Source organism: Mauremys mutica, chromosome 2, assembly GCF_020497125.1.
Source record: "Mauremys mutica isolate MM-2020 ecotype Southern chromosome 2, ASM2049712v1, whole genome shotgun sequence".
Taxonomy (NCBI): domain Eukaryota; kingdom Metazoa; phylum Chordata; order Testudines; family Geoemydidae; genus Mauremys; species Mauremys mutica.
The window spans coordinates 206,914,770-206,933,306 of record NC_059073.1 but is presented as its reverse complement, the minus strand read 5'-3'; the positions used below and the strand labels follow the sequence as shown (position 1 = coordinate 206,933,306).

Genomic DNA, 18,537 nt, shown 5'->3' with positions numbered 1-18,537 from the left:
GAATGCACAGCGAACAGATCACCATCTAGTGGTCACCTGTATGGCATTGATGTTCCAACAGGCAGCTAAGTCTTCTGAGATGAGGAAGAAGTTTGACATCGATGCACTCCATGTGCCAGGTTTAGACAACAGGTTTTGTATTGACATCAGCAACAGAGTCTCGGCTCTAACTAATCTGCCAGGTGACATGGAGTTTGCCTGGTCCCTGTTCTCTTCTACCCTCAACCAATCTGCTGAGCAAATGATTGGCTATAGGCATCCAGCACACCATCCATGGCTATCATCAGAGGCCTTCCAGATAATGAAATTGAAGGCTGCAGCCCGCCAGCATGGTGATAAGCGCACTCGTAATCAGCTGAAGCAAAAATTTAACACCTTTACATTCTGCGATCGTGAGGCATATTATAACCAAATGGCGGATGATATCAAATTTGGCTTAGCCACAGGTGACTTGAAGCCAGCATTCCACGCCATTCACAACCTCACGTCAAGAGGTAGTCACTACAAATGGCATCCTGAACGACAGCCAAAGCCATCCATGTAAATCGGACGATGACGTTCTCTCACGCTGGGTAGAACATTATCACAAGTGCCCTGAACCATCCTCCAGCTGCCACTTGTTGAGAGCTGGATGATCTGGCAGTCACTGCGATTCCAGATCCAGACATTTGTACTGATGCACCAACACTGGATGAAGTGAAATGTGCCATCTCTAAACTGAAAAACGGACACACAACCGGTGCTGATGGCATCCCCTCAGGGCTGCTAAAATGTGCTATTGATCCTGTAACAGAATCACTTCTGGCCATCTTTCGTCTGGTGTGGGGAACTGGAACCCAGCCAACCGCCGAGAAGGACGGTATTGTGATCTCACTCTCTAAGGGCAAGGGGCCACGCAGTGAATGTAAGACCTACATGCCAATCACCTTGCTCTCCGTTCAGGGAAGGTATTTGCACGTGTTTTGCTGCTACGCCTGGAGCCTTTGCTACATCAGAAGAGTCATCCCCAACACTCATACTTTATGAGGAACAGGTCCACATCAGATGCCATTTTGGCCTTTCACTTATTGCTGGAAATACATCATGAGTTCAGGAAGCCCCTGCATGTAGCGTATGTTGATCTTAAGGCTGCATTTGATTCAGCCCCAGTCCTGAGCCCCCTCCTGCACCGTGAACCCCTCATCCCCAGCCCAATTCTTTGCTTAGGAGTTGGCATTTCTTTCCTTTGTTCTTTATAAGTGGTTCTTAGGGGTGCATTGCTGTGGCTGCTAGACTGTCTAACCTGTAGGACTTCTCTGCACAGGGTTATTTTACACCAACATAGCTGAATTTGTGCAAGCCCCTAGTGTAGACAATCCATGACCAGTTAACCATGACTCATGCTGGCACAGTTTATCTCAGTGTGAAACCCCAGTGTAGACAAGTCCTTAGTAAGGCGACAACTCCACTTCATCTAAAAAATTAGTTTTATAAAAACAAACCCTTAAGACCCACAGAAAAATATTCCCCATTATTCTTTTAAATTCCATTGAAAACACTGGTTTTATAGCAAGGACAAATTTCCATCAAGCGTTCGCAACCCAAACATTACAGCACTGACAGCTTGGAAGCATCTTATTTTCATTGTCGAAGATAAGCAATACGCAGACTGTGAGAGAGTCATAAATAGGTAAAGAAATACTTGTTTACAATATATGGCTTTCAGGCTGCCCATGTCCCCAGTAATAGAGTTTCGCATTTACTTCCCTGTGCACATTAATGAAGATTTATCCTTTTAGATTCCTTTCATCTTGGTTACTAGGCTGAAATATTTGTATAATAGTTAAAACAACAAATCCAGTTAAATCAGCGGACATCCTCAGTAGTAATGCTCTGCACAACCATGTCAATAATCCAGTTCTGCCTGCTCTCCAGCCTGGGAGAGGAAAGGAATGTCTTACCCCTCATCCCCAGCCCCACCCCAGAGCCCGCACCCCCAGACAGAGCCCTCATCCCCCTGCACCAGCCCTGAGCCCCCTCCCGCACCGTGAACTCCTCATCCCTGGCCCCACCCCACAGCCATCACCCCCGCACCCCAACCCTCTGCCCAAGCCCCTCCCACACCCCAAACTCCTCATCCTCAGCCCCACCCTGCAGTCCTCACCCCCACACCCCAATCCTCTGCCCTACCCTGAGCCCCCTCCCACACTCCAAACCCCTCGGGCCCACCTCATTAATTTTGTGTAATAATAATCAATGGATAAATTCTTAATAAAGTTACCCAGAGAAAAAGAACAAAAGGGTAATTCTGCAAGTGATGGCCTGAGTTCGAAACCCAGCTTGCAAACTGAAGTTACACAAAAGAAAGATGTGGCAAATCTAAAAGATAAGAAAAGGAGTTTTCATCAATCTTGGCTATCAAGATTTACATGGTTGGAGTACACTAGCGAATTAGAGCTTTTTGCTTTTGAGAGTTATTGATCCAAGAGTGCTTGCTTGCTTCCGTATTCAAAAGAGTATTAATAAAGTTGATATTCTGAGTTAGATACATTTTTCTTACGATAGTGATATTGTGCAATATAGGGAAACTGTTAAACACTTACTGTTTCCAGTCCAATTTTACATTATTAAAAAATATATATATCAGCTTACAAGGCAGGTGTGGCGGGGGGGGAGAGATTTGGACCCGTTCTGGGCACCACCAAAAATTATACAAACCTGCCGCCTCTGCTTACCAGCTCCTCCAATTCTCACATGGAGGTTCTCCATCAGATTGGCATAGCAGCATCTACCATGGGCCATTTACAACAGATATGGAATCAACATCATCTTAGTATGACAATCAAGTTCAGGATTTATTCGAGCTGTATCCTTCCCATATTGTTGTACGGCTGTGAAACATGGACACTATGCTGCTCAGACTGGACAAAGCTGGAGGTTTTCCACACAAAATATCAACATTGTATATTGGCCATAAAGTGGAATGACTTCATCTGTAATGCAGATGTTTATGGTCGCTTGGGTCTACAGACTACTAGGGCCATTGTCCGCAGGCGGTGCCTTACGCTTCTCAGACATGTCGCAAGGATGCCACAAGACATCCCAGCGACCGCTGTTCTCCAGGTGGCTTGTAACTTCCAGGATAAAATTCCACCAACCGAGGGGTGGAGGTAGCCCAGAGGCAGACCCCCTATTATATGGGTTCATCAAGTATGTTCCAATGTTGGACTCTCAGGCCGTCAAGCCTTTGCAGTTGCGCAGGAACAGACCACATGGCGAATGATTGCTATGGCCGACTGTCTGGCTAATCATTGAAAAGAGAGAGAATCTCTCATGTTGAAGCTGTTCCACATTTTCTAACTAACTAACTAACTAGTCATTGGACAAGGATGTGAATTTGGTCTCCCACATCCCATATTAGGTGAGTGTCCTCACCACCAGGCTGTAGAGTCATGCTTACTCTTTCCCTGTCCCATTCATTACCCATTGCCATTATAAAGGACTATGAACTGCCACTATGAATAACCTGATCTGCAGCCTCACTAGCCAGATGTTGTTAGTTTTAGGGCCTGATCCTGTGAGGTACTGACTTCTCTGAACTCCTGTTGAAGCCAGTGGGAGTTGAGGTTGATCAGCACCTTGCAAGATCAGGTTCTCAAAAGGATAAATGCTTTTTCTATTAGTTATTAAACTGTAATCCTCTAATGTACCATGGATGCATCATATATACTGCTGGAATTTTGTCAGCTTATTAAACATATATTTTTTAAATTACTTAATTTGAGCTGAGCAGCATTATAATTACTTGCAAAGCTTAAGGAATTAAGGGTTTTTTTTAAATTTGTAATTAAGATAACTTTGCAAGGTCAGTAGATAAGCTATAGAAATTAAATAATGTCAGAACTAAATTATATTGGACTAAGTACACAGTCAAATGAAACAAAATGCCGGATGCCAAGACTTATTCAATGCCATGCTGATATTTTTAAAGCGCATTACTGACAACTGTTGCCACTTATGACTGCCTGTTCCTTCCTTTAAACAGTCAACTTCCTCAAGTACAGAACTTCCATTTTTTTCCACTGCTTAACTTGAACAGAGATCAGAATTAACACCATGCATCTTCCCAGGGCAACAGCACACATGGTAACAATGTCATATCCTAAAAGTATTAAGGGAAAAGATTTATTCAAGGAACATTATACTACACCAAAACCTCAACAGGCACATAAGAACTAAATATTTGCATGCTTCCTTAGGACACCATCCACTTGAATATCATATATCCATCTAAAAATGTGTTATTACAAGTAACGCTGAAGATTACAACTAAAAAGTATTAGAAAGAAAGAAAGAAAAACATTCAGTTTTTTGTTGTTTGTTTGTTTTTGTTGTTTTTTGACATTTGACTTTGTATAGTGGACAGATCTCAATAGTGATGCAAAAATGACATTCATAAAATTATTACAACTTATATCTTTTTAATATTAGGTAATTACAAACTTGTTTATGCCTTTACTGAATATTAAGATTTGCCACAAGTATGTTATAGCCAGGGTACTTGAAAATAGAACAATATCATTTATGTTTAACTAGTTGTGTTGTAGAATGTTCAGGCTGGTTAAAGAAATTGCAGGAGGCTTCTGCTTCTATCTCCCAAGCTAGGGTGACCAGACAGCAAGTGTGAAAAATCAGGACAGGGGTGGAGGGTAATAGGCGCCTATATAAGACAAAGCCCCAAAAAATCAGGACTGTCCCTATAAAATCAGGACATCTGGTCACCCTACCCAAGCACAAGCAACTGCCAGGAAGTTAACCAACCCCTCCTTAGCTATAAAACCAAGTTTCTTACCCCTAAGAGTGCTATACCAACTCAGAGAAACTGCATTTTTAAACTTTGCTTTAACTTTGTACTAGTTTATTTTGTGCTACATTTAAAAGAAGTATTGGTTATTGAAATTTGTGCTTTGTACAAAATATTTAATACCAAAACAGATTGTAACGCCAAGAAAGTTGGGTAAGGAGAGAACCCCAAGAGTGTTTTATCTAGACCAGGACATCTCCCTTTGTATAAGATACCAGTTAGTACAAATGTAATCCTTATCTCAAGAAGAGAAACCATGTAAAATATTCATGTTTTAGGAAAAGACCTGATTGTGGAAAGGAATGTAGGGTTGCATTAGCAGAGCAATAAATCTAGGAGTAAAGTAGGCCTATACTAACTCCCTTTTCTTTTCTACTTGTGTGTTTAAAGCTCCAGGAAAAACATGAATAGCTGGAAATGTCTTAAACCTTTTGTTTATTTCTTAGATGTGGAAATGGCAAACCTTTGTGAAATGCATCCTTGCAAATATTTTAACAAAATGCAAAGCTCCTAATATCATTGCTATTTAAATGGCTAAATGCTTTATGTACCAACTTGGAATCGAATGACCTTGCTAGACAAATTACTAATGTAAGAGGCCATTAAAGTATAGAATATTTATATTAATGGAGAATTAATTAACAACTGGCAGTGCTCAGGCAATACAGTTGGAGCCGTATCAGTTCCAGGATATTAGAGAGACAAGGTGGATGATATTATCTCCCAAAGTCATGGAGGCAATGAATGAATAACAGCAACCATTAAATTTAAACAAGCCTGAAAGAGGTATGGTTTTCCCAATTTCATGGAAATAGGAAGGAAAAATGGCACGTAGATGGAGGGGCAGCCAGGCCACATTGCTACTTGGAGCATAGGGTCAAATTTGGCTCCGCTTCTCTTCCATCCAGCTGGCCAAATGGTGTTATAACTCCCAGCAGCAGCAGTTCTTGCACTGTGAGTATCAGAGAGGGGAAATTCCCCCACCAAGGGCGACCAAGGGGAGAGGAGTAGGGATCAGAATGGGGTCCCTGCCAAGGTGGGATGAGGGATGGGACAGGGACCGAAATTTCCCTCCGCCAACCCTCAGGAAATATCTCAATTGGCGTCACTATCTGAGGAACCTCCACAAGACGTTATTATGGATTGGTGACAGGAAATTACCTAAGGAATTAGATTTAAAAACTTGTAATGATTTTACTGGAATACTGAAATGCAATTGTAACTTAAAATATTAACTCTCTTGTTAATCACCAGGTGGTTAGGGCATGTATTGCTAAAGAGGGGACAGGGACTAAACAGAGAAACAGCTAGATTTAATATTCTTAATATTGGTTAACTTGCCTGTCTAAAGACAGCTCCTTAAATGGCTTCTTCTAAGTAACTGATTTAAATATTTTCTTCAATCACATAGGATTTAGTTAAGATTGCTTACATTGCCCATCTATAAACTGGCTGCTATTAATAATAAACAACAGGATTCACCTGTCCTAAAACAAAATTATCGTGCCCATTTATAAACCTCCTTAGTTATCTCAGGAATCAGGATATATGAAGATTGGATACATGACAATTTTGGGAAATAGGACCTTGGTCTCAGCTTACAAAGAGAAAAAGTGACCCACAAAAGGCAGGGCCCACTCTCTGAGGTGTAATCTCTGCTGGAAGCTCCCGACAGAAGAGCCATACAGAAGAGATTGTAACTGAAGTAACCAGTTTATCATTTGTGTCATTTTGTTTAATGTTTTATTTTCTTTTCCTTAATAATAATATAGCCATTAATTAATTGTGATTATTTTTCTTAGTCTTAATCACGGTATCCCCTAAGTTATGTGAAAAAAACCTGTGATAAAAATAGTGAGAATCACACCCCTGAATTGGCAATAAGGGAAACAATTAGTAAGAAATGGCCCACTCATTTCTTGTTTCTGAGAACTAAATATTTTTTAAATTAAATTACTTGGCACCCAACAATATAAAATTACCTATCTCTACCCTACATGTTGATGGCCAGTTTCACTTCCTGTCTCATGTGTTAGCATGAGACCACCACTCTTACATACTTCCACGGGGGGGGGGTGGTTCACGTACATGTTCATTTCCAGAATTTGTAAGAGTGTGTTTATCAGTTACTGCAGCAGCAAAACTGAAAAAAGCACAGATTTGTCTTTCTAGAGAAGAGAGGAAAAAGTAAATGCATAATTTGTACTGTTGCTTTTATGCCTGTCAAAGAAGCCCTTCTAAATATCAGTAAAGGGATGGAAAAAAAATCCTTGTAAAATTTTTTAAAGGTTTTGTTTGGGTGTTTTAACTTATGGGGCATACAGTTTAAAGGGCACTATCAGAAACCTGAAGTTTGAAAAAAACCACTACTTTTGTAATCAAGTTGATAGTATCTCTTTAATGTTTTTGCATGGTCCTATTACAAAGCTTTTTTTTCACCTCACAGCCACATTTTTATATAGCTTAGTAACATTTTCTGTCTTATGCTGTATCTTATGTGCAGTACTAGAAGCTATTTTAAAAACAAACTGATGGACAAAATGTCATGAGTTTTGCTACTATTCAGTTATTTAGAACAGTGGTTCTCAAACTTTTGTACTGGTGACCCGTTTCACATAGCTAGCCTCTGAGTGCGACTCTACCTTATAAATGAAAAACACATTTTTATATATTTAAAACCATTAAAAATGCTGGATGCAAAGTGAGGTTTGGAGCAGAGGCTGAGAGCTTGCGACCCCCCCCATGTAATAACCTTGTGACCCCCTGAGGGGTCCCTCCCCCGAGTTTGAGAGCCCCTGATTTAGAATGAGTTCACTGTGAAGAGTGGCATCTGCATCTCAATACTGGATGCAGAAAGCCAAATTAGACAATTAGACAATATACAACAATCAAAATAGCAATGCAAATATTCTTATGGGCCAGACCACGTTTGCATTATTCTTGTGGACAAACTACAGAAATATGTACCCTATGCACACAGCCAATACAAGGACTATGCATTACTTAAGTCTCATTTTCAGAGCTTAAGTGGTGCACAACCCTCATGGTGGGTCCACTCTATAGGGGTGAATTTTACCTACACAGATGATAAATCCAATCAGGCAGATACCAGCTTAGTGCTTCCTAAAGGGTGCTGGGTGCCCTAAATATCCATCAACTCTATAGTAATTGAGGGTGCTAAGCAGCTCTAAGAAGGTAATGAGCACTTCACAAGATCAGGCTTCATACAATTGAGTGATATGAGTGTAATTCAGTCTCAATAACGGACTAGAACAGTCCTGTCATACGAAAAATGAAAACAATTTGGGATCTGACAGTCCTAGAAAGTTTCTGCTTCTGTGCTAGTTATTTATCTACCCTGTAAAATCCCTTAGGTAATGATCAAAATATATATCTATATTCACTAACCCAAGGTTAACTAGATAAGAAGATGACAGATGCCCTACATGCTGATTAAAATAACCTGTGTCTCTGGTCCTGCAGTGACTAATTTGCATCACAGCTCACTAATTCAGGTACTAATTTGGGACTATTTAATTTAGGATTGCTTAGATATCTGTGGAACTTCCAAGTTTATGAAGAAACAGGGCCGGCTCTACAATTTTCGCCGCCCCAAGCAGCACACCGAATTGCTGCCGCGGACGGCGAGGACAGTCTGTGCGCCCTTAGGGCGGTAGGCACGTTTCTGCGGCGGCAGCAATTTGGCGGCAGCTTCTATGTTTAGCTGAAGCTGCCGCAGACAGCTAAACATAGAAGCTGCCACTGAATTGCCGCCGCCGCGGAAACGCGCCTGCTGCCCTAACGGCGCACGGACTGCCCCCACCCTCCGCGACAGCAATTCGGCGCGCTGCTTGGGGGCAAAACAACAGGGAGTGCCTCCCCTTGCACATTGCCGCCCCAAGCACCAGCTGGTGCCTGGAGCCGGCCCCGTGAAGAAAATTATATCAATCTACAGTAGTTTTTAAAGCATTTGAGTTACTGCAATTATTGCAAGAGTCTATATTTGTCATAATTACAATTTTAGTATGGCTCAGCTAATATAGTGATGAGGCCATACAAATACCCATGGTAGTATTGTAGATGATTATCTATATTTGAAAAAATAATCATGCAAAAGACCAATTCAAGCTGTTGCTTATTGTATGGCGAATATGGCATTGAACAAGACATGAAAATGTCATTAAGGTAATTGAGCAGATTTCACTTGCAGGAGAATCTTTTGCATTGTTTTTCTAATAACACCATAAGGTATATCACAAAATCCAAAACCAATAAAAATCATGATGATTACAATCCTTTATTTGTAAGGACGTGTTTCTTTTCTCTGGATTGAACTTCTCAAGCATCCTTGGCCAGCGAATAAACAATTTATTGGCAGTGCCTAAAACTTTGTACGAATTGCAAATCAGAGTAGTCTGTGTACAAAATACAGTATATTAGGGTGAACCGATGCATAACAGTTTCAGTCTTGAGGGCTAGCTGTGCATACAACAATTTAACAACACTTGCAGATTTTTCATACTGTAATATTATTAGGGCTGCCTGGAAAAAAAAAATTCCATTTGGTGAAAAATGTCAAAGTTTTGGCATTTGGTTTCATTCAGCATCAGGATGGAACTGAGACCTTTCGAAATTTTTTGCAAAAATCTAGAGAGAGATTTTGGCAAATCAGCATTTTCTGATGAAAACACACATCAAAAATTTCCAATCAGTTGCAAATATTACTTGAAACCATCATATATAAAGATACAAGAGAACAAAATCTAATATGTATTGGCATACACTAAGACTGCCACAATGTCTCACATCCGCCAGGACAGACTGTAAGGATCTGGGTGCCCTGGGCAAAACAGAAAGCCTCCACCCTCTATTACTCCAATATTTTGCTCCATGAAGTGACTATCTGTTCTGTTCATAGGATAAAGCTGGCCTCAATATAAATCACTCCTTAAGACTGTAAGATGCTGAAAGCATGGATATTTCCTTCCAATATTTTAACTGCTGCCAATGATCTATATACATCGCTATATAAATAATTAATAATTAACAATACTACCATCAATAGACAAGCATGTGAAACTAGATGCAAAAGCGAAAAAAAGACCATTACAGCTGTCGCCCTTCTGGGTTTGGTGACATTTTAAATCACAGATTCTTTTGTGTGAAAGAAAGAAAGAAAGAAAGAAAGAAAGAAAGAAAGAAAGAAAGAAAGAAAGAAAGAAAGAAAGAAAGAAAGAAAGAAAGAAAGACATGATTAATGAATAGAGGAAGAAAACCAAGGCTGAAGACTGAAATCAAATCATTTCCATATTATTGGAAACCCCCATTCAAAAGATAGGTGGCACTTTGGGGCGCTAATTGAATTTCCATCCTGCAGCATCCTTTCCTGGGAGTACTCGAGCACATTAAACTTCCACCTCAGATGGTCATACATACCATGTGTGATACCTTGCAAAGCCAAGACTGAAGCTCAAAGTCAGCCATTTTGCCCTACAGGCAGGCAGAGCCTGGTTTCCAGGCACAAAGAATAACTTGCTGCAGTCCACAGTATTCTGGCTGACATCCATCACTTGCTAAGAAAGGTTATCATTACTAGATGTTAAGTAATTGCTGTGAACAGGCTCCTGCAATGACCTCTTACCTCCCTGGGGCCAGTATCAATTGTCTCATAACACAAGGCCAAAAAGCATATATATCCTGTTGTGGAAAGCGTGGATTTCATCAGCCAACAGACACTGATACCAGCACAAGGCACAAACTACACACACCACGCACGCAGAGATAAATCAGTAACGGAACAAAAATCCCCAATGACATAAAACTTAACCCCCATTAGTGGGGAGCAGGAGGAGTAACTGCATAAGGATTACCAAAAACACACAACCAGATATGCCATAAACATCTCTCGCATATTTCAGTTCTCAGTTAAGTTGATAAATACATGGATATTGGGCTTACTTCTATGAGCTTATATTCTAATTTACCTCTCTTCTGATGCTTACAATGGTAGCTTAAGTACATCCTCATATTAAAAACCCCACCATCTGAACACACACTCTCACACTGATGTCATAGTAACATATATAGAAAACACAAATTAGATTGTGTACTCAGGTCAATGCAAGCAATACAAAATATGTACGTAGTGATAGTTCAGCTTCTAGGAAATTATTTTCTGCTCCCTACAAACCATCTCACAGCAGCCAAACACCTCTCGCTACAGGCACATCCATAACGACATAATTAACTAGCAGATCAAGCCAGCAGCAAATGAAACATGCAAGAAATACAGCTCAGCTGAAGACAAACAAACAGCGCAGGTTCTACTATTGGGGCACCAGCCCAGTGAGAAACATACATTTACCTTCATTCCAATTCTTTACAATACTGAAAGCTGTTTATCATCTGGGAGAGCTATTGTGTTAAGTAGATCCATGCACAGCAGCTGTTCCAGTGTCCCACAGTGTGCAGGGTACAATTGCACAGTCCAATACAGAGATCTCCAAAGCAGCAGCAGTAGGACCTCACTGGAATAGCCACAACACAGCACTGAGGGGCACATTCAGAACGCCCTCAGGGCTCAATCCTTCACAGTGCAAAGTACCCTCACCTCCTACTGAAGTCAATGGGAATGGAAGGTGCCCAGCACTTTGCAGGATTAAGCCCTCAATTAATAATCTGATGCAATTAGGGCAAATTGCAGTGTCCCACTCTAAAACTTTGACCTAGAGTCACCACTGCCAAGCACACAATCTGAAAGCAAACAAAAACAATGCTCCCCAGAGAGCAATGAATCAGAGAAACACTACTAGGCTTCCCAACTGCAAGGACACAGTAAGATAACTAGATCTTTTGGCAGTAATAGGGTCTGTTTATCAATGGGATCCCAATCTGCCTTTGGTCTCCTGCAAAGGCACGTGTCATCAGCAAGACTAAAAGCCAACAAATCCAATTTTTTATTACTGCATGTGTACTGATAAAAGTAAGAACTGGCATATCTTGCAGAAGGAATTGAGAGAAAATTTGTTAGGGCTCACAACCAAATCCTTCAGCGCTTACTCAGTAAAAACTCCCACTAACACCTCTGGGAGTTTTGAGTAATAAGTACAGGATTGTGCCTCAGAGAGGGCAACTGTCTGTGAAATGGATTCCCACGATGAACAAAACCAATATGTTAAATACCGGTACATTAAAAACCAATACACGAAAGTAAATTCTTTCTTCAACCTCTTTAAGGGACAGCCGATTTACAAACACCTTCCAAGCCTTCTGTGACTTACTCTTACCTCTGTGATGTTTTCTTGTATTTTCTCCTGCAGGAAAAACATAAATAAAAGTGAGAAATGGAGGCCAGGCCTTTGAAAAAACTGCAGAAAGAATGGACCAGTACTGCCAAATCAGAAGCATTCAAGTATCAGAAGCTAAGGCACAGTAATCTCTGCAATGCGGAAGCACCAAATCTAATAACCCTTTTTCTTACCAGTGTTAGTCTGCTGAAACAAATCTTATACAGCTGTGATTTCAATGAGAGATAAGGGTCCAGTTCCGCTTACACTGATGTCAATGGTGGTTTGGGTTTTTTGCCATTAACTTCAGTTGAAGCAGGCATGGCATGTGTGTGTGAATGCCCCCGTTCATATTGCTGCTTTTTGCGAGACAGGTCCAGAATAACGAAGTAAAAAGGTATTATTTAAAACTACAAAACATAAAAATCAGAAAATGCATGGACACATGGAATGTAATGCCATTTTATTTTTAATTGAAGGCATGGTCCCTGTATCATGATTGCCAAATGGTAAACCTTCTACTATCTTTAGATAGTACAAATTTGGTACAACAATCTCTGTCCCATACTCAGATGTTTTCAGACAATGAGCAACTGGACTAATTAAACTTAATTATTGGACTAATTAAACTTCTGGATATTTAGTTTTAAAAGTTTGAAAATATTTAGTTAAGGCTTTCCTGTGTGAAAATTCATTTGTTAGAATCCTCACACACGAGAGTAGAACAACAAAACATTCACAAACAGTAGCATCAAGACTTAATGGATTATTGTCTACAACTGACATTCACAAAACCGTGACATACAAAGAGAAAAGCTCAATGTCACGTGGCGCTATCTAGCACTATTTAATTAGAGCCGGCAGAGAATGGAATTTCTGTTTCATGGAGGATTTTGAGATTCCAAAATTTGTTTTCATTCCAGTTCAGAACAGAAACCCAAAAAGTTTCAAAATTTTCTGTGAAAGAAACTTTTTTAAGAATTCATTTCAGATCAACTGAAACATTTAATTTATTTTAAGACAATTTAAAATTCTAAATGAAAAGTCATTTTAAAAGGAAAAAAACAAAAGTTTGTTCAGAAAATGTTGAAACAGCCTGTTTTAACACTATCAGAACTTCCCCACCCCTATTTACTTCATGACAAAATTTAGAGAAAATTACATGATTTCACAAAGTATTTTGATTTCAACTGCATTTTCCAAATGAAAACTGTTCCTTCAAAGTTTTCCAGCCAGCTCTAATTTTAATTTATCTAACAGAGATGGACCTACATTATGGTGCTGTTTGCATTTGACTCACATTTCACTCTTCTAATCACTGGTAGATTTCTAGCATTAAAAAAGATTCACAAAGCAGTCTTTACATCTGAGATCAGTATATTGCACTAGATCAATGGTTTTCAACCTGTGGTCCACGGACCCCTGGGGGTCCGCAGATTATGTCTAAGATTTCCAAAGGGGTCTGCACGTCCATTTGACATTTTTTCAGGGTCCACAAATGAAAAGAGGTTGAAAACCACTGCACTAGAAAACCTTGCAGTATCATAGGCAACAGTGTTAGGAAAGGGAAGGCTGCCTGATTTTCAAAGAGCATTATTCTTTATTGGTGTTTTAATTTCCACACCTGCACTCCCATTACAGTCACTTTACATATGCAAACCATGTTACTTATTTTGTTTATAGACATATAATTTGCATGGTATGGTTGAAAACAATGTAGTTAAAGGAACAGCTGTTTACAGGCTCAGTATCAATAATACATGCATGCCTGTGCTTTAAAAGAAGAAAAAAAATTGTGTACCACCAACAGCTGCAGCCATATAGCAATAAATTTACGGTATGCCTGTATTTCCATCCAGTGTTACAAAAACAAAGTCTGTTGCTGCTGATCATCAAAGCTGCTAGGGGAAAGAATTGACACTTTAAAGCTAAGTTTTAAAAAACAGCTTCTAATATGCAATCACAAATAAGAGCATTTAGACATCTACCTGTTCACACTTGTCTCCCACCCAAAATTAGGTAGTTAGGATACACAGTAGCACAAGTCATAAATTGGAGGCTGATTTAAGACTCCTTTGAAAACATTGCCAGAATCCACTATTGACTAGAATCATCAATATTCATATGAGCTTACACACTGAAAGACTACCTTGAGTTAGCAAGCAGAAATGGTCAGGAATGAACAACAGCTCCCTCTGCAGTTGTCTTGTTTGCCTACATGTAGGGAAGGATGGGAGGGGCTACCAAATTAATCTCATTACAGGAGGAATCTGATCTGAAAAGAGAATGTTGGAACTAAATTAAATTTACTCCTGGGGAGATTCTGTGCCAAAAAAATAAAAATTCTGCAAAATTCTGCAAATTTTATTTGTCAAAATAATGCAATATAATCACACCAGTTTCAATTGTTTTGGTATGTTATTTAAACTACAATACAGAAAAAAAGTCACAATAACTATTCAGCAGTTCCTTAACACATGAAAGTTAAATTGGAACCCCTTGGTAACTAATACCCTGCATTCCAGTTATAATCCTAGGTTTTCATTTAAATTACATTACAGAACACCAAAACAGGGAAGAAAAAAAAAGGAGAATGCCATTTTAAATTGCTCAGACTTTCACACATGAAAGTCATACAGTTTTGCTAATCATTGTCCTGGACCTGGCTGGGTACTTTGGGAAGTGTTTGGTTCTGATTGTCCTGAAATTTTATCGACTGCTTGGTAGATGTTTTATTTGCCCTCAAAGTCATTTTTTTTCAATGGGTAAGTAAAATAAATCCTGAGCTGTACTCTAACCCCATTGTGCCACTTTGGCACAGGAAAAAAGTGAGAAAGCACATAGATCTTCCTAGCTGATTCCCTTACTGTCATTTATAAGGCTTTACATAACTCTGGCAATGTTGGGGTCTTAAAACTTTTACAGGTTTTATGTTCCATGGGGAATTGACTGAGAATAGGAACAGCTAACTAACAATAAGAACATTAACAATGTTACTATGCAGGCAGGCTGCTACATTTCTGCCTCAGGGAAGGAGATCAATTAACCATCAACAGCAACATTAACAAAATGTGGAGTTTTTTTTTACAAAAGCTATTTTCTTTAATTTAAAAACAAACAATTTTGTAACATGATACTAATATTTAAGTGTTTTTTCGATTCTCAAGAAGTTACTGACATGTTACTAGGCAGGCAGGCTGCTACATTTCTGCCTCAGAGAATGAGCTCATTAACTAGCAGGCAGGCTGCTACATTTTTGCCTTGGGGACAGAGTCTTTCTTATGCATAATAAAAAGACTTACCCCCCTCCATGCCCAGCAAGCCCCAGTAGCAAGTGAGAGGGACAGTACGTCTCTTTCTTGTTGGACAGCCCTGGCTGATGGTAATCAACATCTCCCCCGCAGGCATGCACGCCCAGTCCTCCTTCCCCCGCACAGTGATTTGTGTCTCTGAGGCTGCTACAGGCATGGTGGAACTGATACGGTGCCTGGGATGCCGGGGAAGAAGCACATGTCCCCCCCACAAATTTCTTTTGTGTTTTTCTGCGTTGGGGAGCAAAGAAATATGCAGGCCATATGAATTCTGTGCCTCCACAGGGGTGCAGAATTCTATCCAGAGTACGAATTGTGGGATTGGAGTAACCCTTGTAACAGATAGCTGTTCAGTGGAACCTCACAAGAACCTCCCTTTCTACAAACAAAGGTAACCAGAATGACAGCAGGCTAGTGAAGGCCATCATGACTAAGATTATGTCACCATTATTTTTAGTGAAAGTCACGGGCAATAAACAACAATTCACGGAAGCTGTGACCTGTCTGTTACTTTTGCTGCTGAGGCTCCATGGTTTCCCCCGCCACCGTGGTGACTGAGAGCTGTGGAGTTCCCCCTATTCCTGTGGCAGTTGGAAGCTGCAGAGGGGGGCCCCTATGCCCACGGTGGCTGGGAGCTGCAGGGGAGGGGTCCCCCCTACCCACGCAAAGCTGTTGTCCATTGCTTGGACCCTGCGGCCCCCTCAGGAGTCTGTCACCTGCCACTGGATCCTTGCAGGGGGGCCCCTGTTGTCTGGAACCCTGACAGGGCCCCACTGGCTGCAAACTCCAAAGTTCTGCAGCCCCAGGGGCTAAAGAAAAGAATGTCAGGGAGGTCGCTGGAAGTCATGGATACCATGACTTCCATGACCTCTGTGACAAAAACATAGCCTTAGTCATGACTGATGCTGCATTCATTCTTGTTGGCAATCCAGTGCTGATAGCCTATGCCAGGGTTCAGGGGCTCTGCCAAATCTGGGTTAATAAGGAGTTGACTCGAGTTCAGCTTCCCTTCTCCTAACCCTAACCCCAAGTGTTATTAATGTAAATCCACCTATTGTGGAATGCATTACTCCCATAAACTGCTCTTAACTTACATTACAGAACATATTAACAGAAGCTGGTAATTTTTTTCACACTGAATGAAATTAAGACTCAGACTCAGTGGGCCCTCTATTGCTTTTATTTTAAACCTGCGTAAGTCAGGAATAACTCTGCCAAAGTCAATGTTGTTACAGAAGCTTCACAGCAGTACAAGGGCAGACTCAGTTACAATACATGAAGCTGCCAATGCAAAAGGGCGATTCATCTGCAAAAATATTATATCAGAGCAGAACAAAATGGGGGATGGCTACAATAAAGCCTCTGAAGCAAATGAAATAAAGTCAATCTATCAACTGAGCCAACTGCTTCACCATCCATATCTCTGAACAGATAAGGCAAATTTCATACCAAGGCAACGCAGAAGCAAAATGAAAGGCTCTGCACAGACCTTTGCAGAATGAAGTCCAAGGACAGAACAGGCATTTTGGATGATTTGCCCTCTCATAAGTGATTATTTTTTATGATTCCAAATCATGGTTTAGGCACATTGCTAGTATTCCTACATTGCCACTGTCCATCCAGTATCTGTCCTGCAGATAAAGAGACTTCAGTATCCAGCTATGGCAATCCAGCACCTTTTCATGGATATATTATGTCATCTATATAACTCTCCCCATATAGTATATAATAAAACAAACATACCTGTCGCTGGCTTGTACATCTCATCAAGCATTACTGATCAGCAGGGTCCTACAGTGTGTTATATTAAGAACATACAAAGTGTTTCAGGTTTGGACCAGAATCAAAATCCATGACTACCTAAACTGTATTGAATAGTATCTCAATGGCAACAAGACTGTGTAAGAATCCTAACATCCACAGAACATTCATTTTAAAGGTGTGCTGCAGGCATAACTGATAGAAAGCTTTGTAAACAAACAAATCTGTCTGGTCAAGTCTCACACTGGTGGTTACAAAGGCTATCACGTATAGCCTCTCTCTCAGCAGAACTTCATGAAGTTCACCAAGAAAGTTTCTCTGATACTGTTCTGAAGTTCTGATACTAGTAGAGAAATTTTAATCATAGCAGTGTTTATTTGTTGGGATCCTAGATTACCAGAACATTCTTCCTGCAGATAAAAACATGAATTATTTTCAGCATGAATAACCGGTACTGCCTACTGTAATGTGCTATCATGCTGAAATGTGTCTCCTCACTTTGCTCCCTTGTGATTGGCCTAATTGGTGTAAGTCCTAACACTGCTGTAGTTAATGACAGTTTTCCTTTAGCTCATGTTTTTGGGGCCTGTGCTTGGGAACACAAAGTCTGCAGTTCTATTCCCTCCTGATGACCACGAAGGCCTATGCAGCCACATTCATTACACTACCTACCTATTGTCTCCTGAGTCTAACTTTTCTGTAGGTGACGTTACATTAACCAATCCTGAAGGACTGTAATATATACCTGTAAAAAAATTTATCCTTATTAAGCCCAAACTTAACAAGTGTTTAAGTTTTAGTTTTAATATAAATTTAGTGATGGTGAAAGGAGCTGGAAAAGAACTCCGCAGACTCAGGGCTGGCTCCAGCTTTTTTGCCGCCCCAAGCGGCGAAGGAAAAAAAGAAAGAAAGAAAGAAAGAAAAACCCGACTGGGCTGCCGCCAAAGTGCCACCGAAGAGGAAGAGAGGGAGTGAAGGAGACACCGCCGAATTGCCACCAAAGACGTGCTGCCCCAATAATGGACAGAGTGCCGCCCCTTTCTATTGGCCGCCCCAGGCACCTGCTTCCTTCACTGGTGCCTAGAGCCGACCCTGTGTAGACTGAAAATCCCTGTTAGCAAAGGAGTTATAGCATGGATGGTGGCAATACACACTTCACCATACTAGTTGTCAATGTAGCTCAATTATTGCATGGAAAAAACAATTCTGGAAGTGTGATACTGCTCAGTCTCCATGTACATACATTAGTTGACCTTTACTGAGACTACCAGTAAAGGTTCCAAGTAGTAATTCTCTTTTAGTAATAGGAAAAAAATGTAAATATTAAAGATAGATT

General features: G+C 40.5%; 1 protein-coding gene across 11 annotated transcripts in view; it reads right to left on the bottom strand.

Moving 5' to 3' along the window:
• The window catches only part of PDE1C (phosphodiesterase 1C), a 548,714-nt gene that overhangs the window by 246,575 nt on the left and 283,602 nt on the right, over window positions 1–18,537 (bottom strand). Inside the window, exon 2 of one of the 11 annotated variants that reach the window (XM_045004975.1) lies at window positions 12,130–12,156. The exons of the other annotated variants lie outside the window; for them this stretch is intronic. Within the exon in view, the coding sequence (XP_044860910.1) occupies window positions 12,130–12,156 (27 nt within the window). The remainder of the gene's footprint in view (window positions 1–12,129; window positions 12,157–18,537) is intronic. 11 annotated transcript variants of the gene reach the window in all.